The sequence below is a fragment of the Acomys russatus genome, chromosome 9, assembly GCF_903995435.1.
Source record: "Acomys russatus chromosome 9, mAcoRus1.1, whole genome shotgun sequence".
Taxonomy (NCBI): Eukaryota; Metazoa; Chordata; class Mammalia; order Rodentia; family Muridae; genus Acomys; species Acomys russatus.
The window spans coordinates 33057325-33080584 of NC_067145.1; the positions used below are offsets into that span (position 1 = coordinate 33057325).

Genomic DNA, 23260 nt, shown 5'->3' on the forward strand with positions numbered 1-23260 from the left:
GGTAAGCTGCTCTAATGCTCCGGTGGGCCTGGTTTCTGAAGTTTTAAAACAAGGCTCCCTCAATATGAGTTAGCTTGTCAGACACTCAGCATACGACACCCCCCGCACCCCCCCTCACATGCTTTGAGGCTGACTTAGCTAGAGTCTGAGCGGAAGTTAGTCGTTGAGCCCTGAGCGCTTCCTTACTACCTTCTGCTGTGGCAGTGAGCCTCTGACCTCACCACAGAGTCAGCGTGGCCAGTGTCCCTAGAAGGAAGGAAAATTAGCAGAGACTCTTAGGATTCTTCTCACGCAGGTAACCGAAGTGGCCAGCAGCATCGCACCACGCGCAGGAAGCGCCTAGGATCAGCAATGGGCTGTACACAGTGTAGGCAGTGACTGCGCCACCAACCTCAGCTTCCCGACTTGGACTGGCCGCACGCCCGAGGCCCCAGGGCCAGGTGTGCCCCACTCGTTCTGCCCCAACCTCCGCCCGGTTCCCACGCTTTACAGTTCCACAGACGACCGCACCCTGGGTCGAGCTGCGTCCACAGGCCGGCGGTGCTTGTGGCAGCCATGTAAGGTAGTGGCTGCTTCGGGTCTCTGTGCACCGCACTCGGGCTGGGAGGGGCCTTAGTGCGCGCCTAGGCGGGGCGGGAGGAGGAAGGGCATGTAGGCGGGGCTGAAGGGCGGGGCCTGGGCAGGCGGCTCCGAGAGCTCAGCGCCCCCGGGCGCGCGTCTAGTCGCGGAGGCGCACCAGTGGACGCTTCTTGGAGGTAAGCTAGCACCGGGCGCTGTCCGTGGTCGGAGGCGCGGCTCGTGGGCCAGAGGCTCGGGACGCCTCCAATCTTTGAGGCTAGCCACCTGCCATTCTCTGCAGAGGCTCGATCTGCAGCGGTTCCTCAAAGACCTCCAAGCAGTGGTGCCAAAATGGGTATGCGTGTACACTGAGCCAGGCGGATTGCGTTGCCCCTTAATATGGTGGACCGAAAGCACCCTACGGCTACCCACCAGACCCAGGTGCTAGGCCTTGCTGCCCGTGGAACCTGGTGGGAAACGGCGTAGGGAGTAGCCACCGCCCGGAGTCGCGCGTACGGGAGCAGGAGCTACCCGGACGTCCCCAGGTCCCGAATACTGAGCGCGTTCTGCAGGTGACAGTGCGGGTTCGCTCCGCCACTCTCCTTTAGAGCCTGCATCTCTCAGTCGAGATGGTGAGGGTTCTGTCAGGGTCGCATCTTGAACGCCCATGTTTGCGCACGGGAGAGGGAGGATCCGACCCTTACTTGGCGGTTTCGGTTATGTAAAGGAGGCCTTGAACGAGGTGAGGAAGACGAGTAGGGCCCTTTGTGGCGCGGCGTTGGACAGACTCTGCTGTCCTGGTGATCGGTCCTGTGCGTGTCCTGGGGCGGGTGATGGCGTTTGGCCCAGCGCCCACTTGTGTATCTGGCCTCTCTTGGCCGCGTAGGTGGCCTGCCCAGGCAGTGTACACTCCCCAGGACTGGACCAATGGGCGGGGGAAGGTGTAGAGGGGCGAAACGCTGCTTGCTTAGCCTTCAGCTGGGTTCTCTGGCGGAGGTCTACTGTTTCTGCTCGCTTGCCAGCCCCTCTCCCACCACGTGACCCTGGAGGACTGGCGAGGGGGAGGGGCACTATCTGAGCTCAGCGTCTCCAAAGGACTCTTCTATTCAGAAAAGCTCGTGATTGCCACAGGAACCCACCATTAGAAAAGATGCCCTGATTCAAATGGCATATTGAGAATCGCTGTCTTTATCAATGATAAGGAGAAGACGTCATGCGAAGGCACGTTTTCCTCCTGGTGCTCCTTGGACCCACCTTCTTTGAGGCTCTGGTATATTTTAACTATCAACTAAGGTTTTCAGAAATCTTTCTAAGCATTAGAAAATTCCATCTAAGAAAATTGAAAGCACCCATGAAGGGTGGAGGTTTGGGAGAAGTCTGCAGACTGGGGGTGCGGGGGGGGGGAGGTGCGGGGGGGGGGGCGCTGAAGACAGCTCGGCTGGGTTCCACAGAGGATAAGAACTAGCTTCCTCAGCGGAGCCTGCTGGCCTATTTATAGCACACAACTGAAGGAGGAGCCAGTAGGAGGTGTGATTTCAGTTTTACCAGGGAAGAGGACCTTGCAGCCTGGTCCAGCCCTTTTCCTTCACCTAGCAAGGCTGTGCTCAGAGACCCCATCCAGGAGAATGAGCTTCCTACTGAAAGGAAGGATTGGAGCTGCTCGGCCATAGCCTGGGCTCAGACATGGCTGCCAGCCCCTAACACCCTCATGGGGCTCTCCCAGGGCTGGGCTGGTTCAACCTGGGAAGGCCAGCTTCCTCACAGGGAAGGGTCACAGCGTTCCAAGCGTAGCATCCCCTAGTTACGGCCAGGCTTCCCTGGTCCACAGCATCCCTCCAGCTACAACACCTCCCAATCAGAGCAACCTCCCCTATGGCAGCCCTATCCGTGACCCACAGGAGTCTCCTTATGGCATCCTTCACCAATGACATCACTTACTTAGGGCAGCCCCACTGAGGACCCACAGCATCCTCCCGAAGAATCCCAGCCTACCTCTGCAGCACTTGGAAAGCCTCCCCCTGGTATCCTGTGTCAGTCCCAGAGATGGCTTTCAGCAGCCCTGTTGGAGTCCCAGCGGGTATGTATGGTTTCTGGTGACCTGAAGCCTGTCCTTGTGTGTCCCATAAATGGCTTCCTGTTATCAGGGGAAAGTCCACGGGCAGATGCCACTTCCTGATGAAGAACGAGACCTCTTGGGGTCCATGGTCTCCCTTAAACTGTACAGTGAGGTAACACAGCTGTAAGCTGGGGTTTGGTGTCTGAATGCCCAAATATGAGGCTTTCTTTGGTCTTCCAGGCAAGTGTGAAGAGGGTGGTTCATAAATCATACCTCAGGCTCCTCCCCCACCTGCCAGGCTTAGTGAGCCCTGCCAGGTAGCTGGTCCCTGAAGCTCCCTCCCATGGGGACCCTGTTTCAGTACTGTAATTTCAGTTTTCTCCTGGCAACCATTCCCACTGCCCTTTGTCCTGCGTGGAGAGGAGTGTGGGAGTGGAAAGGTCTTGATAGCTTCACCTCATGAGCATATACTCCTGAACGCTGACTCAGCCCTTGCTGGTAGTTTTTGACCTTTACACATGTGAAATCATATAGCTACTATTCTATTGGACTATCTTCTTTTGACCAGTCTTAGTTTGAGCAGACTCACTTATGACTCTACTTTTCAAGGTTTTTGTTGTTGTTGTTGTTGTTTCTTTTGTTGTTGTTGTTGTTGTTCTGTTGTCAACAATCTTCGATTGCTTTTCTGTTAGAGGATCAAGAATACAGCTGCTGCTGGGCAGTGGTGGCGCATGCCTTTAATCCCAGCGCTTGGGAGGCAGAGGCAGGCGGATCTCTGAGTTCAAGGCTAGCCTGGTCTACAGAGTGATTCCAGGACAGCCAGGGATACACAAAGAGAAACCCTGTCTCAAAGAAACAAAACAAAACAAACAAACAAACAAAAAACAAAAAAACCTAAAAGACAAAACAAACAAGCAAACAAAAAACCAACCAACCAAACCGCCCTCCCCCCCCCCCCCCCCCCCCCCCCCCCCCCGCCCCTAGCTTCCTTGAACTCTCCTGCAAACTAAAAAGCTCTTGAATAACAGTAATTGCTGTAGCCGGGCATGGTGGTGCACGCCTTTAATCCTAGCACTCGGGAGGCAGAAGCAGGCGGATCGATGTGAGTTCGAGGCCAGCCTGGTCTACAAAGTGAGTCCATGATGGCCGAGGCTACACAGAGAAACCCTGTCTTGAAAAACAAACAAAAACAAAACAAAACAAAAATCAGTAATTGCTGTGCCTCAGACTATGTGCACTGTCAGATTTAGTGAGACAGGGGTGCTGCTTTTTAGAGTTCTCCACATAAGTGCTCTGTTCTCCACACATTCCACCAACAATTGCCCAGGGCAGTATTAAATGTCCCCATCTTGCAAGGTGTGTCTGGTTATCTGGTTTGGGGTTGTGTCTGCACTTTCCTGATTATACTGGGGAAGCTTGGCATTTCTTGTGTTCTCTGGCTTTTCCTGCCTGGACTGAGTCTTCTGTTCTCTTGAGCAATCTCTTTCTTTCTTTCTTTCTTTCTTTCTTTCTTTCTTTCTTTTCTTTCCTTACTGACTATAGAGGCTTTTTGTATATATTGGACAAGCTAGTGTTTGTTGGATACAACAAGAATCTTTCCTTGTCTGAGCCTGGCCATTTTGGTCTCTTACTACCTTTTGATAAGCTGAAGTCCTTTTGGGAGAGTGTCCCGCAGCAAATCATCCCTACCCAAGAGTATTTAACTCTGGGCAGTGGTAGCTGGGCCCCAAAATACTTAGGCGTTTAATCTCCTCAGTTCCCTGTAGGTGTGTCATGTGCTTAAGTTGTATCTTTGCTCACCGTGTCTCCCCTTTTCTGTCCCATCACATGACAATTGAAGGTGAGATGGGTTTCACAGAAAATAGTGCCGTCTGTGGTTCGATGCAAAACTCAGCCTACTTAAGATGACTTCCCAGGACCTTTGAGTCTAGCCCCATCTGATCCTCCGGCCCCCTCCCATGGTTTTGCCCCCATGGGGCCCCTGCTTAGGTCGCTGTGTCTCAAGAGCCCTGCTTCCTCTTCTGGTCAGAGTTTAGAAGCCCATTTCTGTTGCCCTAGAGGTTGGATACAAAAAAGGACCTAGGTGGGCAGAATCCTAAACCTAACCCAGTCTTTCTGCCCAGGATTCCCTTCTCCTAAGTTAAGTATGATCCTTTCTGGAGAAGGTAGCCCTGCTCTGCCTACAGGCCAGGCCAGGCCTAGGGTATAGGAAATGAGTGGATATGGACAGTAGGCTGCCTTTCCTCTGCAACACCCAGGAGAATTGTGTCACGTTTAACCTAGAAACAGTGAGATGTACTGGTTCACAGGCCAGTCTGTAGGCAGCATCCTGGCCCTGGGACTCCAATCCTAGTGACTGTTCTGGAACAGTGACTGGGGCTGTGTTCCATCCTGGTAGATTTGGGCTTCTGGTACTGCCTCTGGGTGCCTGCGGGATACACATTCAGAAGATGCCCACATGTGGGAGTTCACCTTGCCTGGGATGCAGTCCCCATTGAGATAAGAGGCCACTCACTTGGATTACCCTGATGAGGAGTAGGGTGTGTGGCTGAATTACTAATGAGCAAACAGTTATCCAAGGGTGTGTTGTATATAAGCACACTCTAAAGTACAGAGCTTGTATTGGGCAGGCTGCCTTTGTCCCACCCTCAGATGAGCTCCCTTTGGGGCTAGCTGCATGTGCCAGATCTACACGGTCAGACTCACCTTGGTCTTACATGGGGTCCCATAGGATTCAAGCCTTGGTGGGATGTAGTGAGGACAATGTGAGCACCAGATGGCTTTCTTCTGTCCATTTCTTCTTCTTTCTATCTTAAATGGCTTCTCTTTCTTGAACTCCAGGTCAGTCTTTCTAATTGGCTGTCACTGACCTCCCCTTTGCTGATGAGGCCTGTGGAACTGAGAGCAGCCTGACTGGTGGTTAGGGGTTCGGTGGTATGTGTCTAGCAAGTGGATAAAAGTTTTGCCTCCCTGGATTTATCTTGAGGTTGTTTCTTTCATACTCTGTCATTCTAGAGAAAGCCATCCCTGGCTTGTGTGCTTCTGTGGAGATTCCCCTCAGAGGCAGAAGTGCTTTCTCCTTCCTTCCCATATTTTTTCCCTGTTCACAGACACTTGCCCCACACCCAGAATCTGTCTCACTCACTCATGGGTACCTGGCACAGTCGTAATGCCTACTTTATTCAAGGACACCCACCACATTCACAGATGCCTTCTCTGCCCGTGGACACCTTGTCCTGATTGTAGTAATAGACTCCTTACCCTGTTTACTCTGCATACACTGATGCCCTCATTTCCAGTCCTCCTGTAATGGGGCTGTGCCCTGAGGTGTGTAGCAGTTGATCCTTGGGTTGTACAAATCTCTCCTTTGTCACCTCTAGATTTTCCCCCTCCTTTTTCTTGGTACATGTGTGCATGTTAGTATGTGTTCAAGTTCTCCCCCCCTCGTGTGTGTGTGTGTGTGTGTGTGTGTGTGTGTGTGTGTGTGTGTGTGTAGTATACATGTGGAGGGCAGAAAGCAACTTTACTGTCATTTCTCAGAACTCACTAGTTAGGTTGGGCTGGCAAGCTATTGTCACATCTCCATCTCCCTGATGTACAGGATTATAAGCACACACCACCATGCCTGGGTTTTGTTTGTTTGTTTATTGTTTGTTTTAAAACAAGGATTCTAGGAATCAAATTCATCTCCTCAGAACCAACTGAGTCATTGTTGCAACCTATTGTTAGATTTTTCTTTAACATTTCTTTTTTGAATTTGCTTCAGTATTTTTCATTCTGAAAGAATGGGGCCCAGTTGATCTCCTATAGGCTTTGTTGAGAGCAAGTCAATTCTTTGGAGTTGACAAGGAAAACTAGGGATCCATGGGATGCAAGAAATCCTGCCTGGGCTAAAGGGGTCCTCAGGGTTTTCAAAAAGCTATGTCTCTGGCATTTGCCCATGTCCCTTCCTGCTGCAAGATCTGTAATTCTACCTCTAGCTGGCCTCCCCTGCCCTCCTCAGGCCTGGTCTGAAGATGCAAATCTGGTAACATAGTCTGCCCTTACACTCAGTGCTGTTGTGGATAAGTTACCATCTCCTGTCCTCCTGACCCATCAGGGAACATAAGCAGTCATTGCTGGGTCACCAGCTGGCGCCACGCCCCTCCTCCACCACACCTGCTCTCTTTGCTCCCAGTGCAATCACTGCTGATGGAGGCTGGTTCAGGAAGGGGCACCTGCTGATAGGCAGAGTCCATAGGATGAAGTTGGGGGTACATCTGAGAGACAGAGAATTACAGGCTATCAGAAAGGAGTATAAGGCATACAACACGTATCTAGGATATATAATTTGAGGTGTAGGACTCACACCTTGGAAGTGCAGAGTACACCTGAGAAGCTGTCCCTTTATTAACACACTCGGTGGACCACATGCCTTCCTGGAACCTCTTCTAAATGGCCTAACTCCCCTGATGGAAATTGTAGTGACATGGTGGGACACACCAAGGTCTCTTTAAACATTAGGTTTGCCTCAGCTGCTGTAGGGCAGGAAAACAGGAGGCCAGGGCCTTTGAATGAGGGTGGGAAAGGCTACAGCTGGCCATCCCACAGCACTGGAGGGGTGAAGAAGAGAGAGAATTAGGCCTGTGGGTACCTCCATATTCCAGGATACCTTGGGTGCAGCCTCAATTCTCTTTAGATTCAATTTGTTCTCACTGCTGCTGCTGTGAGCTAAGTGCAGTTCACACTAGAAAAAAGAACACAGGATAAGAGCCCTGTGTCTGCAGAGCCTACTCTGGGCCGACCTCTGCTAGCCACAGAATAAGTGATAGCTTAGTGATCTTGTGTACAGCCAAAGTTAGGACCTTACCCACCATTACTTTTACTTTAAAAACCTTTTATGATATGCTATGAAGGTAATACATGTTCATGGGAAAACAAAGTAGAGTCTGAGGCCTAACTGCAGCCCCAAGGTGCATCCTGAGAGAAGAGTGTCTCAACCCTCCTATCCTATCGTCTGAGCAAGTGTGTTGCTGGTACCCATCTGTGGTTGCTATAGAGGCCCCATACTGGGCCGATCCTGTTGAAAAACCTTGACACTGGGGCTTTTAAACAGCATGGCCATGCTGTCAGCTACTCAGTGAAGCCACAGATGTCAGCTGCTCTGCCACAGAATCCAAAAAAAGTTCCAGGCTGACTTATTCCAGGCTTGAGTTTAGACAGTTCTGCTTTCCAGACTAACAGCGACTTGGCTGTTACTTCAGCCTCCTATTGATTCCTGTGTGCAGATAACCCTTCACCCTGCACTGCAGCCTTGACCCCTGAGTGATGACCACTCACAGCCACTAGTAAGCGCCAATCCCTGATCCCCTGAATGCATACAGGACTCCTGCCCAGAGGCCCTTCTCCTACAGCAGATGAACAGTGGTGGGCTGGAAGTGAGCGTTGGCCCATCCACCCCCCTCCCCCGGACCTGTTCACTATCTTGTGGTACCAGTATGCTGTAGGAAGCTGGATGACAGAACACGGTTGGCATCTGTCTGATGAGGAGTGGCCTCACCGCTGTGAGACATGCCCTCACTGTCCTGAAATGCCATTCCCCTGCTGCTGGTTTGCTCACAATTCTTTCGCTTGGCTTGGATTTTCTGCTTGCCAGGCTCTGAGCTGCCTTAGTATCCTTAGTGTCCTGTAGTCCTCAGAAGGGCAGAGCCCCTCTCATGTTTCATTGTCCTGCGAGGGCCCAGGGCAGAAGCTCAGATAACCCGTCAGGTGCATGGAGCTGATTCACAACGCGTCTGGGCTTGTGGAGATGTAGGAACTCCTGGGCTTCACACCCAGTGGCGAGAGCACCCCATTTAACACTGCTGTCCTCAGCTTGCCCTGTGGTGACCCCCACAAGAAGCCCCATTTTGGGGTGAATTAGAATGCCTTAAGAAGAGCCTCTAGGTGCATGTGGTGCCACACGCCTTTCTTTAACCCCAGCACTCAGGGTGTAGAGGCAGGTGGATCATTGTGAGTTCAAGGCCAGCCTGGCCTACAAGGAGTCCAGGACAGTCAAAGCTAATACAGAGAGACCCGGTCTTGAAAAACAAAAACAAAGAAGAAGAAGAAGGAGGAGGAGGAGGAGAAAGAGGAAGAGGAGGAGGAGAAGAAGAAGAAGAGCCTCTAATCAAGGAGACTGGATTTTTTTCTGCTATGCTTCTATTACAATTTTCAAAGGGAATAGGCAAGAAAGAGACCCGGCCCTCGTGGCTGACTGTCATTTGTGTTATTCTGGCTGTTTATGCAACTCATACCATTGTGAGTTCAGCGGGGGCCATACTTCACATCTCTTAGTGATGATGGCGTGCCTTGGCCACACTGGCAGTAAGATCTCCAGGCTGGACAGGGCCTGCACATTTCAACTTTGTCCCTGATGCTTCATAGAAGGTCATTGGTGTGTGCCTATACCAGGAGTTCCTTTCCTTACATTAAGCTGTTAAGCAGCACCTCCCCAGTCTTCTTAGCCCTCAGGGATATCTCTGCCTGTCTTGGGAATCAACAGCCCACAAAACCCAGAGAGTATAGCTATACTTCAGGGGCCAACCGCATGTTCTAGGACCCCAGGGTAGGTCCTTATTGTGTCACCAGGGCCATTCACCACTCCTGGGCATGGCTCAGCCTCATCTCTTAGGGTCAGTAAGCATGGATCCGAAAGATGGCATCATTTTATAGACCCCAAGCATCCCTCCAGGCATTTACCCACAGCTGATGAGGCCCAGGGAGGAGGCCATGGAAATGCCTGGTGGGGTCAGACCTTTGCCCTCTGCAGGTGTCAGACCAGCAGGGTCAGTGCCAGGTCCAGCACCTGGACCAGCATTGTCCTGCTGGGCACTCAGTTCCGAGGGGTCCCAGCCCCAGAAAGCATGCCCTTCTTCAGCTCTTGCCTTATCATGTTGCCTGGTACCACATACTGCAGCTAGAACCGGGCACACAGATGGGCTGTGAGAAGCAGAATGACCCCTTTCTTCTCTCCCTTCCCTAGCAAACATGGCCGACAGCAAGGGTAAGCCTGCCAAAGCTGCCAACAAGACACCACCCAAGTCCCCAGGAGACCCAGCCAAGGACAGAGCTGCTAAGAGGATGTCACTGGAGTCAGAGGGTGCCAATGAGGGGGCAGCTGCAGCCCCTGAGCTCAGTGCCCTGGAGGAGGCCTTCCGGCGGTTTGCAGTACATGGGGACACCAGGGCAACAGGGAAGGAAATGCATGGCAAGAACTGGTCCAAACTATGCAAGGACTGCCACGTGATCGACGGGAAGAATGTGACCATCACTGACGTGGACATCGTCTTCAGCAAGATCAAGTAAGTACAAGGCCCACTTAGGCAGCACAACTCATATTAGTAACTATGAGAGTCTGCGAGGTATTTTGCTCGCAGATGCTGAAGGGCACAGAACCTGTAGGGTCTGGGACAGTCTGGGGAGCACATTGGTCTCAAGTACATTGGACTCCCCTCGCCACGTCCTGAGCTGTGGTCTTTGTCTCAGTCCATTTGGCCCTGGATGTGGCGATGTGGCTAGGGTGGGGGTTTCTGGCCTTGAGAAAACTTAGTTAACTCGATCCAATACCCAGGTTATTTGAGCCGTTGCTAGACATGATCAGGATGTGCTCGGATCAACAGAGACCCATCTACTGTGGGCTGAGTCTGTGAGGTTGGTGTGGTGTGCAGGCCTCCATTGTTTTGTTTCCAGGATATGGCAAGTGGCTCGTGACACCCTCTTCCAGTCCTTTGCCAACCTCTGTTGACTCTGCACTTGAGAAATGCTCACACATGCAGTCAAATGGATACAGATCAGGGAATGGCCATTCATCCACTGTGTTGTCTGACATCTGTGTGCTGTCAGGTCCCATGGTTGATCTCTGTGGGTGATACTAGCTGAGCACCACTTCCTTCTCTGGCTTTGGGTGGGTGATGTGGTCGCTAATCACCACTTTGTTTGTGCACTGGTGCCTGGAGGAGTCTTTGAGCAACGGGCAGAAAGGTAGAGGTGGCCTAGCAGATGGCTCCTGAGAGCGCCAACAGGTAACACATGCTAGGAATTTAGAGGTTTCTAGGAAGGTGGAGAGACTTCACATGTGTCCCAATGAGAAGAGGTGGCATATGCCAGATTACCGGTGACAGGGCACCATGACTAGGGGACTTAGGATATTGGCATCTTTCCGTTCCAGCTGAATCCAGATGTAGCTTCCTCCAGAACCTGGTTAGGGAGGTGAAAGAAGGCTGAGTCATAATTTTCAAGGTCCTGGCCCCCAGGAAGGGGCTCTGTGGAAATTGCTGAGCCAGAGCCTAGCTGTCCCTATGCATCTCAATGCTGACATCAACCTCGCTGTGTACTGGGAGTTTGAGACCTCTGCAGAGCAAGAAAATCTCAACCCCATGCCCCTGTTGTACATGGTACATGAGACTGTGTCTGGAGCACCTTGGGTTTGAATGGTTGTACTGTGAAGGCTGAGAAATGTGTCCCAAGGGGACCCTGCATCCTGACCCTCTCTAGGCCCTGCTGACTCCAGAGGACTCCAAAGTAAAGTCTGAGCTGGTCCATCTGCTTGTTCTTTTTCCTTGTGGCTTCCAATCCTATTGGGAAGCTGGAGAAGGGACTCTCCATGTAGCCTCAAGCTCTGGAAGCAGATGTGTGTACATAGTAAGTTCTATTACCCCCCTCCCCTCTCAGACCTTATTCCTATGACATCTCAGACCCACCTTGGCCTGAAGTTCAATTATTCCACAATAACTGGAATTGGGTGAGGATGTGGATGTGAGAGGAGGTTGTGTCCAGTGGCTCAGGTGTGTGGTCACTTTACCCTGATGCCCACTGTGAAAGCCATCGCCTCTACTCTGGCCAGGTCCCATTGTGATAATACCGGCAGTAGTTCCTCCCTAGCCTACTTGCAAGGCCCTTGGCCAGGGATCCCATGTACTTCTAGACTGAGGTCCCTGGGCTTCTTAACACTCCACAGCTTCATCTGTGTGCAGTGCTGTTGGGTGGCAGTGACCCCTATGTAACCCCCACAGGGGAGGGTCTACTGAACAATATGTACTGCTTTTATAGAAAGGAGCCCAAGACAAAAGGTCAGGAGATGGTTCTCTCCCACAAGTCCCTAAATAGGACAGCATAGTCATTGGAGACAGGGACCAATGAAGAGTCTACAAAGTACAGAACAGGTCATAAGGACCCAGGGATATGAATGCAGCAAGATGTCTATTAGGCTGCAGGGCCTCCGGACTGCTGCTGCCCCTTCATAGATGACTTGGAAATTGATGCTTATAGTCCCCAAGACCCTCTAAATTTCACCAAAGTGACTGCCCCCCGAGTTTGGGTACTGACACCACCATGGGCTTTGTGTGTGTGTGTGTGTGTGTGTGTGTGTGTGTGTGTGTGTGTGTGTGTGTGTGTGTCTTTACCAGTCTTGGTGGAGCTTACCGTGATGGTCATATGGCCTGGCCTGTCACCTGCTGGGAAATGTGCAACTTCCTCACAAAACTTGTCTTGAGGGACAAATCCCTGGCCTTGCTTAAAAGACATCCTGTATGCTCCCAGAGTAGGAACAGCTTCCAGGGTTGCTGGTAAACTCAGGGTTGGGTCTGTAAGGGACACCTGCTGGTGTCCTTTCACCTCACAGAAACTCGCATGAGCCCCCATTGGATAGTTCTGGGCAGGGACAAGACAGTCAGGTCCTGGTAAACAAATCTGCTCTGATAGGTTGGCCAGCCATGAGTGAGGGGCAGTGACCCAGGCTGCAAAATGACCAACAGTGGAGGCTCTGATAGAGCCACTGCTCTCGTCCTGGTGCCAAGAGTTCCTGTTAGGACCAGTGCACATGACCTGAAACACCGAGACCTAGGAAAACTAGGTTAGCTCTGTCTGCCATGTGCATACGGTTAAAGCTGATAGTTCCATGGAGCTCACTGCCAGTGTCTAAACTGGCAAATGAGCTCAGACAGATCCTCACCTTATCTCTGCTCATGTCCCTTCCAGACCCAACCCTGGTAGCTATTCCCACACTGGGAACATACAGGATGTCTTTTAAGCAAGGCCAGTGAGCTCATGACACTGTGTCCTCAGTAAACGCAGTATTCAAGAAAACCAAGAGCTAAGCCAAGAATAAGGAGACCCAGAGACTTGTGTCTATGAGAGAGCTTCTAGGAGGGATGATGGGAAGGTGGGAAGAAGTAAGGTGTCCCAGAGGTCAGTCCACTCCTCAGTTTCTCCTGAAGGGAGCTACCTTCCAGCTGTTGTGTGCCTGAATATGTGCACTCCATCCCCTCATGTAGAGTGTGTGCTTTTAAAGCCTCCCAGTGGAGGTCCTATATGGTCATGGGTCTTTTTGGATGCCGAGGGCCACAGGGGACTGAGAACTCCAGACCCCTATTCGTGAGCCCTGTGACTGGAATACCTGTTCCCAGAACGCAGAACAGCAGGCATGTAGACACTTCATCCCTGACTCCAGGACATGGCCATTCCTTGCTGTACACTCTGGGCTGCCTGAGAACCTCAGAGCATCCCTGCCTTGCAAGCCAAGGTCCTGGAGAGTAAGTGCATGCAGCCCAAGCTCAGAGAAGGTTCAGGGCTATGATCATCTAGGCAGACAGGCTATCAGTGCTATATGCCATTGCCAGCTGTGCGGCGAGGCTCCTGCACTAAGTAGAGGCCCGGAAACTATGATGTTCCTTTTGCTTCCACACCTGGACTCTTGAGACCCAGCCCCACCCCCAGAGGTTGCCATCCCCTCACTTTTTTTACCACTTCTGAATTCTATTTCCCTCTCAGAGCCTGGACTCCGTGGAGGTTCCTTGTGACCTATGTCCCACTTGGAACACCTCTGTTCTGGAGGAAGATCCTCACCTCAGAGGCATGTGTGAACAGAAAAATTCAGAGTCATGTTGTCCTCCAGGGTAGGGGGATGGTATCCTGATTATAAGGGGAATGCTGAGGGGGATCGGCAAGAAGAGCTAGGGACCTCTGGGATTGAGACTTCCAGGAAACTTGTGGCTGTAGTGGCACTGTTTATATTATGAGGGCTGGGTGTTTGTGGTCCCTTGAGGGGCAGCAATGGCAACTGCAGAGGCCTTTGCCTCCTATGGGAGTTTGGGGATTGGGAGGAAATTGCTTAGGTACCTCCAGGAAGTTGCTGACTCTGACAGGACTTGAGAGAGAGAGAGAGAGAAAAAAAAAAAAAGTTCAACTATTTCTGTTTTGGGGCAGGTTGCCATGGCTCTGCAGGCGTGGCGCCAGCTGGGGTATCTGCGGCCTTTGTTTAGGTCCTTGTCACCATGGCAGTGCTTGTTTGTTTTGATGTTACTATGTGTTAAATTTTAAACAAATTTCTTGAAGCTCTATACCGAGTTTTATAGTAGACTACTGTTAACCTAGATGCTACATCCTGCAAAAGACTCAGCACAGCCAGTCTCCACACAGTGAATGGAGGTTGGACACTGAAGCAAGGCCAGTGTGCTGTAGCTTCATAAACACCTGGGGGACCTGGGCACTGTATCTGTGTGTGACTGTCTGCAATGGGTCTATGTGCCTGTGTATGTACCTGCATATGCCAGTGGAAGAAGAGCTATAGGGGCCTCAGGGCTGGGTTGGGCTAACCTATGGCCTCCTTACTTTGACCACCATACTGCCAGGTGAGGAGGCCCAGAGATCTTTGGCTTCCCTGGGCCTGGATCAGGTGCTTGGTACCCTCCAAAGTAAATGCACATTCCTGCCAATGCTGTGCAGAGCCAGGAAGTAACTTGGCTCAGGTGTCAGGGTCCGGCTGCCATTATATCTGGATACGGGTCAGAAGGAAGCAAGGCCAGTCCCTACATGTAGAAAGCGGGGTCTAGATTTGTCTAGACTGAGGGTTTGTCAGCCACTGCTTAGTGTATGAGCTGCTAATCAGCAAGGCCTGATGGGATTCTTCTGATGTCTGTATACTGCTGAGGAGGCTCAGCATAGCAGCTACCTGGGCTAATAATACAGCTGATGACTCCTAGGAACAGGACTCAGGTCTGGAAAGAGTCCTGGCCAGAGCATTGGCAACCCATGGGAAGGACAGGTTTCTGTGTGTGCTAGCCATCTAAATATTCCAGAGGATCCATATGTCAAGGACGCTGGACATGTGAGGGCCCTTGGAGGCAGCCTTTGTTCTTCGCTGTCGGCCTACCCGGTCCCACTCACCTATGGCACACATGTTCCTGGAGCTCCTCCTTCGGGCTCTGCTTCCTGGGTCTTGAGTAAGGCTAGCTGTCACATGTTCCAGGGGAGAGTGGCCTGACCCTGCAGGCCTTGAATGAAGCAAGATCCAGCACGCATGCAGCTTACTCTTCAAGTCCCAGTGTCAGAAGCCTTGTTGCTATTCTTATTTCTGCATGGCCCTCTAGTGGCTACGTGTGGCAGTGCAGAGTAACCCCTCAGACCTCTGCTGGGGCATATAGACAGGAGATCTGGAATGTCTTTGTTTTTTGTTTTGTTTTTTGCCTGATAGTTATTGAGTTAGTGACCCTCTCCATAACTTTGTGATCAGGACTTCATCTGCTTTGGTGAGTCCACAGTGACCAGGATCTGGCTGTTGTGATGATAAGCTGCTCCTCAGCTCCTCCATCTTGCCTTGGGAAGCTGGCTGGCCAGTGCCTGAAGGACATGTATCTATTCGTATGGCTTACTCCTACTTAATCCAGGCCAGCCTTAAGGAGGTGGGACTAGGCGATGTCATGCCCATTTGGGTCACCTGGAGAATGCTTATCCCACAACCCCAGGCCCCTTGGAAAACGCAAATGATAAGTGAAAAGGGGCTTTAAGGATGATTTGTTCCCAATAGAGGGAAGTATCAATGCTGTAGGCCACAGATGCTTTCTCTAGACAAACTGGTGACTGTCTGTAAATAGACATCTGAACTGTGCCCAGAGCAGGGCCACAGCAGTGTTACTGCTTGGCCTCTGATTTCCTGAGACAGGCAGAGTCCTTGTGGCTAAGTGGCATCCAGGCCCCTCAAGGCAAAGAGCACATTGCCTGCTCCCAAGAAATTTCTTGAGTCAGGTGGCCTGCTGTGGACACAGAACTGACAGGCCTAAATTTTCAGCAGCATCAGCACCATCTTTGGCACAGAGCCCAGGCTGGGTCCTGAGGTAGTTGGGTAGTCAGTGGGAGTGGAAGAGTCCCGAGAAAGGAACTAGAGACTGAACAGACTTCTGCACCTAGCTTGAACACATCTAAGGAGTCACTAGTGGCAACAGGCAACTTGAGGCCCACAGCAGCTGAGGCTGCTCTGTGGCAGCCTATGAAGCATTGTCCTCACTGCCCAGAAACCCCTTCCAGTCCCTCCAGCTACTCTCTGATCACCATGTATAGGGAGGGTGTATAGCTCTCCACCCCTCAGAAGCGCCTTCTCTGCCTACATGGTGTTTGGGTGGTAAAGATGCTCTCTGGTGGTTACTTCAGAAGCAACAGCTTCTATAAGTCCTAGGGACTGAGAAGCACACACGGGCAGCTTTGTCTTGTCCTGTGTGCCCCACTCCTTCACCATGTAAGAGTTTTCTTATTACACAAATGTAATAAGATGGGGTGGGGGGTCTGGAGAGATGGTTCAGAGGTTAAGAGCATTGGCTGTTCTTTCAAAGGTCCTGAAATCAATTCCCAGCAATCACATGGTGGCTCACAACCATCTATAATGATATCTGGTGTCCTCTTTTGGTATTTGGGTATACACGCAGGCAGAACGTTGTATACATAATAATAAGTAAATCTTTAAAAAAAAAAACCTTGACAGGGACCCCTTCACAAAGGTGCTGACTAGGCTGGGTTTCACTAGGCTCTGTGAAAGCCCAGAGCTGAGGTGGGAGTGCTAATATTTTCAGTTTTGGCCATAGAGGAGTAGGACTTCCTCAGAGGGCTCTGCTGTCTAAGGCTGGGTCATCATCTTCCTCTTCTCCCAAAGCCAGGTCCCAGTGTTCCAAGAGACTGAGAAAGTACCCTGCCCACATGGGGACAGGGCCTGGGAAGCAACCCAGGCTCCTGGAGTATATGTGAGCAGACACCCACTTGTAGGTCAGCTTTGGACAGCTTGGAGCCAAAGGTAGGGAAGGGCAAGGCCTTGGAAGAGCCCTTGGTGTTAATAGGCCTAGATAAGGCTCCCTGTGCAGGAGGGCCGGGCTCCCTGTGCAGGAGGGCCGGGCTCACTGTGCAGGAGGGCCGGGCTCACTGTGTAGGAGAGCCCTGCAGATGTCTTTCCATCTCTGAGGTAGACATGGGCATTGTCTTCTCAGAGCTAGTTGGGAGACTCTGCTTCAAGAAGTGCCTGGGTCTCCTGGGGGGAAGAGTTCCCTGTGAACTGGGGCACCAAGACTGGGCTCCTTCTTCCCAACAACACAGTTAGACTTGTAGGGACACAGGCCAGAAAGGGATTCTTGGTACCAGAGGAGCAGGCATCCAGCTCTAGCTGAATGTGGCCTGTGATGGGAGAATCCCTCCAGTTACCCCATCCCCCAATGACTCATGCTGGTAGTGCCTGGTGCTGAGGCAGCCCAGAAAGGGCCGTGTGCCCCAGCAGCAGGTTGCCAGGCTGGCCATTAGGCCTGGCATCCTCATGTCAGCCCAGGAAGGGTTGGGAGTAGGAGACAAGAGCGCCTTTGACTTCTCACGACAAAACAGAGCAGCCGTGGGTGGGGCGCCTCAGATCAACCCCCCCCCCCCCCCCCCCCCCCCCCCCCCCCGCCGCCCTCCCAGGTCCTAGGAAAGAAGGAAAAGCTGTCAGCTCCAGGCACCACTGCACTGTGAAGCCAAGCTACTCCAGTGCCCTGGATAACCCAGAGTCTCAGAGGCAGCTGGTGAGTGCTGGGACTGAGAGCACTGAGGGTCGGGAACCCACCCTGTAAGACACAAGGCACCCATGAGGCTCCATCACCCACATCCCCGGCAGTTCTCCACGGTTCTAGGATTACACGCGTGGGGCTCTAGCTCCTATGTTGTGTCCGTGATCTGAGTGTAATGCCTCAGTGGGTTCTCAGTGGGTGGCCCCCCTCTCTGGCATGGGGCCCCATGCATTTTTTAAAGGATGTTTGGCTCAGCTCTCCTGGTTGTTTGGTTAGGATGCATTACATATCCAGGACATGTGTAAAGCGTGAGACCCCCTCCAGGCACCAGAGAAAGAAAATTCAGGGCATGTGGGAACCGTAGTATTTTCATGTCTGGTTCCTTAGCCCAGCTACGAGGGGTCCACTTTGTTATTGTGTTGTTAGTGGTGTGTTCTCACACTATTGTCCATGGGATGCTTACTTGGCCATGGCTAAAGAGCATTTGGGTGGTTTTTCAAGTCTGAATGGCTGAATAAAATCTGCACAATCTTCATAAATGGGTTTAACATGAGCTTGTTTCTCTTGAAGCAGCCTGTTTCCCCGAAAGACTGGCTCATGGCACATCTTCCTCAGCATGCAGCGGTTTCCCTCATTACTTCTGCTTTCCCATGGGGGACATCCTGTGTGTGTTGACCACGCCCCCCGCCAATCAATCAGTTTTCTTTGGTGAGGTGTCTGGTCCAGATACTTGCCCATTTGAACATTTCTTTTCTTACTATTAAGTTCTTTGCCTGTTTTAGATACAGGCCCCCTTTCAAGTTTGCGTGTTCCATGTATTTTCTGCAGCTCTGTGGTATTTCTTTGTCTTCAATGTTGTTTGAAAGAACATTGCTTTTAGTATTCTGTAGTCCAGCCTGCCCACTTTTCTATTACTGAACTTGATGGTTTGGCATAATTTCTAAGAAAGTCCTGCCCACCCTAAGGCCACCAGATTATATCTCTCGGGTATACTTGAGAAAGTTGTTGCTGGGGTCATTCTCTGAGTAAACTCTGTATGTTCTGTGAGCCATGGATCCTAGTGGGTTTACTTTGAAATAGTTCTTTCTCTTGACCTTGTTCAAGTTAGGCACCTGTGTTGGTATTTCTGGACCGCAGATACACTGAGCTGTGTGTCTCTCATCCTTCATGAGGCTTTGCAAGGTGTCTTGGAATAGTATAGCCTCGGGCCTCCAACGTTGTGTTTTTTCTTTGTTGCTGTTTTGTTTTTGAGACAGGGTTTTGTAGCACTGGCTATCATAGAACTCACTCTGTAGACCAGGCTGGCCTTGAACACGGAGATCCACCTGCCTCTGGCTCCCAAAGTGTGAGCTCCACCACCTCCTTGTTTTTGTTTGTTTGGCTTGGTTTGGTTTTCTTAAACTCATATTGGGTGCTCTGGATCCTATGCTGATGGACAGCCATAAAAGCCCCACTGGGATTTTGTCAGTCAGCTGTTCTAAAGCCCGAACTCTGAACACTCTGCAGCTGGGGTCGGTAGCATGCCAGGCCATAAGAGGCAGCTTGTCTGAGGCCATTTCACTAAATATTCCCCACGCCCCAGCAATATGCAGAACTTGCAGACTTGTGTCTCATCTGCAGTATGTCAAAACATTGAAAATTTCACTAATTTGGATTAGCTTGGGGCGAATACCAAGTTGAAAAAATTTTAAAGTAAAATTACAACAAATAAATAATGTCATAAATTTTTTTTTCATAAAATTTTTTTTTAAACACTGCCTGAACAGCCTTTGGAGGGAGGGTCTTGTGAAATGGCAGAGTACCTGGGATGCTCACTGGTGGCCAGGTGCACATGGGAGGTGAGAGCTCCAGCCTCAAGCTGTCCTGCTCACAATTTATGATTCTGAATGAGACAGCTGATGTGGCTCCTCCCAATCTTGCCTACATAGATAACCATGGCCTTAGGCCCTTCCTGAGCCACTATGACTCTGACTTAGGCCTGGCCTCCCTCCTGCTCTTTGACTGGCTGGGATGTCCCTGGAAGAGATGAGTGAATCTCTTTTCCTGGTTTTCCCTCTGCCCTCCCACACAGGAGAGAGAGAGACCACACTGTGGAGCAGACAGAAATGCCTGACACTCTTAAAAGATAGGCTTCCTTCGGTCTTTCCAGGCCATTAGCAGTTGCTAATGACTTCTGGCTGTGACCAGTAGGGGTCACTGCAGAACGCAAGAAGGGATGGTACACAGGTGGGGTTGGTCCCAGAGGACCTTGACCTGAGGACTTGTTTGTCACCCACAGAGGGAAGTCGTGCAGGACCATCACCTTTGAGCAGTTCCAGGAGGCGCTGGAGGAGCTGGCCAAGAAAACGGTTCAAGGATAAGAGCAGTGAGGAGGCCGTGCGTGAGGTGCACCGGCTCATTGAGGGCCGAGCACCAGTCATCTCTGGTGTCACGGTGAGGGGGTGAGGCACGGGTGGGACTTAGTGCCCTTAGGGAAGACCATGGACCAGCCGTATCTGAAGGCCACAACTGGGTATTTAGAAAGTATGTAGGCTTGTTAGCCCTGTAAGTCTTGGTCTATCCTGGGGCCAAAGAAGGTAACCCCTTGTTTGGACGTGTGGCTCAGCAGGCTCACACTCCTTGACAGCTTCCCCCTGCCCCCTCCTGCCCCACAGCCACTGCCACCTTCCACTGAAATGCTGCCATAGATGGTGGCAGTCCTTATCCAGCGCCCTCATTTAGTGTGCGATAACACCCTCTTCTGTTTTCTTTCAGAAAGCTGTGTCCTCTCCTACGGTGTCACGGCTCACAGACACAACCAAGTTCACAGGCTCCCACAAAGAGCGCTTTGACCAGTCGGGGAAGGGCAAAGGCAAAGCTGGGCGCGTGGACCTGGTGGACGAGTCAGGCTACGTGCCTGGCTACAAGCATGCCGGCACCTATGACCAGAAGGTGCAGGGGGGCAAGTAGCCTTTCAGGCTGAAGCCCTGGACACGACCGGTGCCAGGCGCTGGACCACACCCATTGTACTTCATTACATTCCTATGTTCAACTGGGCAGGACTCAAAAAACAAAACAAAACAAAACAAAACAAAAAACCGCACCTCCACTAGGCAACAGGTGGCTACGATGGCCAGGCCTCCCCCTGCTGGGTGCTTTGATGCTTCTCTCTTAGACCCCAGGTTTGGGCCACGATTCACTGTCCTTTCCTTACATAACTGCCCTGTCCACAGCTGGGAAGTGCACCTGCTTTTTCTGAACTGTCTCCCAGGATCATACCACACTGGCCACGTGATCTGCAGGTAAAAAGGGGGCATCTTGGGGGGCCGGCGTTGGTAGAAAGGAGGATGAGCAGCGTGGACATCAGAATGCACACTGACCTTACCTGGGCACTTCTTGGGCAGTAGGAGCCAAGGAACTAACTGACTGCATAGAGTAACCCTAAATAGGCCCCTTCATCCTTCCTGACCAGAGGACATGACTGAGGCTACCTGGTGGTTTTGCCAGTGTGTGTGTGTGGGAATAGGCCACGTCTGCACACATGTGTCTGTTTGTGCACATGGGCACAGGCATGCACACACACACACACACACATGTTCATCAACCAAGTCTGTGCTGAGAGTGGCCAAGACCACCCTGGTGACCAGGGGCCTGACTTGGAGCATGAAGCTGGAAGTTCGTTTTTTTTTTTTTTTCAGTGTTTTTCTAAGAAATGACAAGATGGTGCTTGGTCTCAAGAGTGGTCCAGGGACGTCCAGAACATCAAGCTACCGTGACCTTCCCTTTGCCCTGTGCCATCATCACTGGGTGTGGACACACATGATGCTGAGACACTGGTCCAACCCAGGCCTGGGCAGTTGTTCCGCTGGTGTAAAATGGGAGCTTTGACCGGAGCAAGATATGTTGTGCTTTGCCCAAAATAATGTGTCCTCAGCTTTGTGGAGCCTCCCCTGGGTTCAGTTTCCTGACTTCCTTCTTGAGTGCAAGTGCAGGGCACCAGAACCGGACCCAAGAAAAACTTGCAGCATCTGCCAGAATTTCTTTTTCTGCCACAAGAGAGAACACAGAATGTGGGCTCATACATGTGTGAGGGTACCACTCAGGCAGACCCAAAGGCACGTGCCATCCCCATAGGAGCCCCATAGCAATTGTTCCTTTTAATTACTACAACCCTGGCCTTGTGTGCATTTGCACACAAGGACTGTGTGGCTTGTTCCTAGGAAGAACACACAGTGGCTCATGATATGCCTCCCTCCCAGGGCAGCTGGCTGTTAAGGGTGGAATGTCTTCTGTAGCTTGGCTGCCTTCCTCACTGCCATGGTATGTTGTCACATTATCCACCTGTCTGGGGGCTCAGAGAGCATGCCTTCACTGCAGCACCAGAGAAAACTGCCTACTAGCCTAAGAGAGAAAAGCCAGGGGCCTCAATACCACTTCCCAGACAAGCAGGCCCTCAGAAGGTCCAAGGTTATCAAGCCCCTCAACATGGTCACCACTGGAGGCTGGGGATAGTCCAGTAGTCGGCTTCCTCCCATGGTTCTGGAAGTTTGCAGAACCTGCCATTAAAAACCAAGCGGTGGAGCCTCTTTTCTGGAATCTTACCCCACTGGTCTGGGGAAACAAAAGGACCCTGGCGTTCTCAAACTCTTTCCCAGAATCTTTAGTCTGTCCCCATGTGGCAGTCTCTTGGGGATGCTGTCTTCCACTGCCTATGAATAGCCCATTTGCTCCCATCATAGCTGAGTGAAATGGAACACACACAAATCCATCAGGAGGCGATTGCGTCAGGGACAGGCTAGCGTGGTGTTAGAGGGCCCCCACCCTGCAGTGGGTCAGACGTCCCCCTGACCCCATGGTAGTCTGAGAACCCTAGACACAGTCTCCTGTTCAAAGGGTCATGTTGCCAGGATGATGATGTCCGGATGAAGATCCAGGTCAAGTCCACGGTTAGTTACCTAAGAACATCTAGAAAACAGTGCTGCCTAGGAGCACGCAGGAAGCAACGCAGGTGTCCGGCTTCATGGGCCCACCCAGCCTCATGAGGAAGCTCCATTTAAACTAGCCACCTCGCCCACGTGCTCAGAGGGGCAAGCTCAGATAGATCCTGGGCAGCGGAGGACCAGAACTGCCATCTCAGCCCCCGCATGTGAGATCCTCAGCAGGAGAGGATAAAAACTTCAGAAAGCATTTTTTAAAATTGCTCTAACACAACTTGGGCTTTGTAAATGAAAATTGGGTTACTCTGCCTTTCTGGTCCTTACTGTCCTTCCTGAGGGACAGTCCTAGGCCCCTCCATGCAGTCCCTCAGCAGCACCCAGAACTATGTCAGACGAGTGGTCTTCATTGTGTCCCCTCTTAACCCCAGTTTCCTTACACAGCACCTTTCTTTAGTCAGTGTTAAGTTTAACTTTGAAAATACACCCTCCCTCTAGATGATACATGTCAGCTAGCAAGGGAAGGGTAGTAACAATTAGATCACGAACACTTAGTGTCTCCACACTGTCAGTTTAAAGTGTCTATGGACTTCGTGTGGTGTCTGTGTACCCTCCCAACACAGACACTGACTGGATTCCAACTCTGCCGCACAAAATATGTGCATTTTCCTCAGTTTCTGATTTGAACCCACAGATAGAGTGTTTGTCTCTGTTGCATGTTTTATGCGATGCCAATTAGATTTTTACTAATCATGGATAAATAGAATTCAGTGTCCATCTGTGAATAATAATAATAATAATAATAGTAATAACAATAATAAACACACAAAGCATGCAAACTGAGACCCAGGGCCATGGTGACAGACACACAAGAAACAAGGACAGGTTCTCTCAGGGGATGACATCTGGGAGATGACATT

General features: G+C 51.3%; 1 protein-coding gene across 1 annotated transcript; it reads left to right on the top strand.

Annotated features, from left to right (window-relative positions):
• Positions 1–597: 597 nt before the first annotated feature.
• Positions 598–20479, top strand: Tppp (tubulin polymerization promoting protein). The gene is given in 5 exon segments (XM_051151089.1): positions 598–755; positions 9618–9936; positions 19706–19769; positions 19771–19860; positions 20182–20479. Coding segments are annotated over 4 exon segments (663 nt in total). The 5' UTR covers positions 598–755; positions 9618–9622; the 3' UTR covers positions 20377–20479.
• The last annotated feature ends 2781 nt before the right edge of the window (positions 20480–23260 follow it).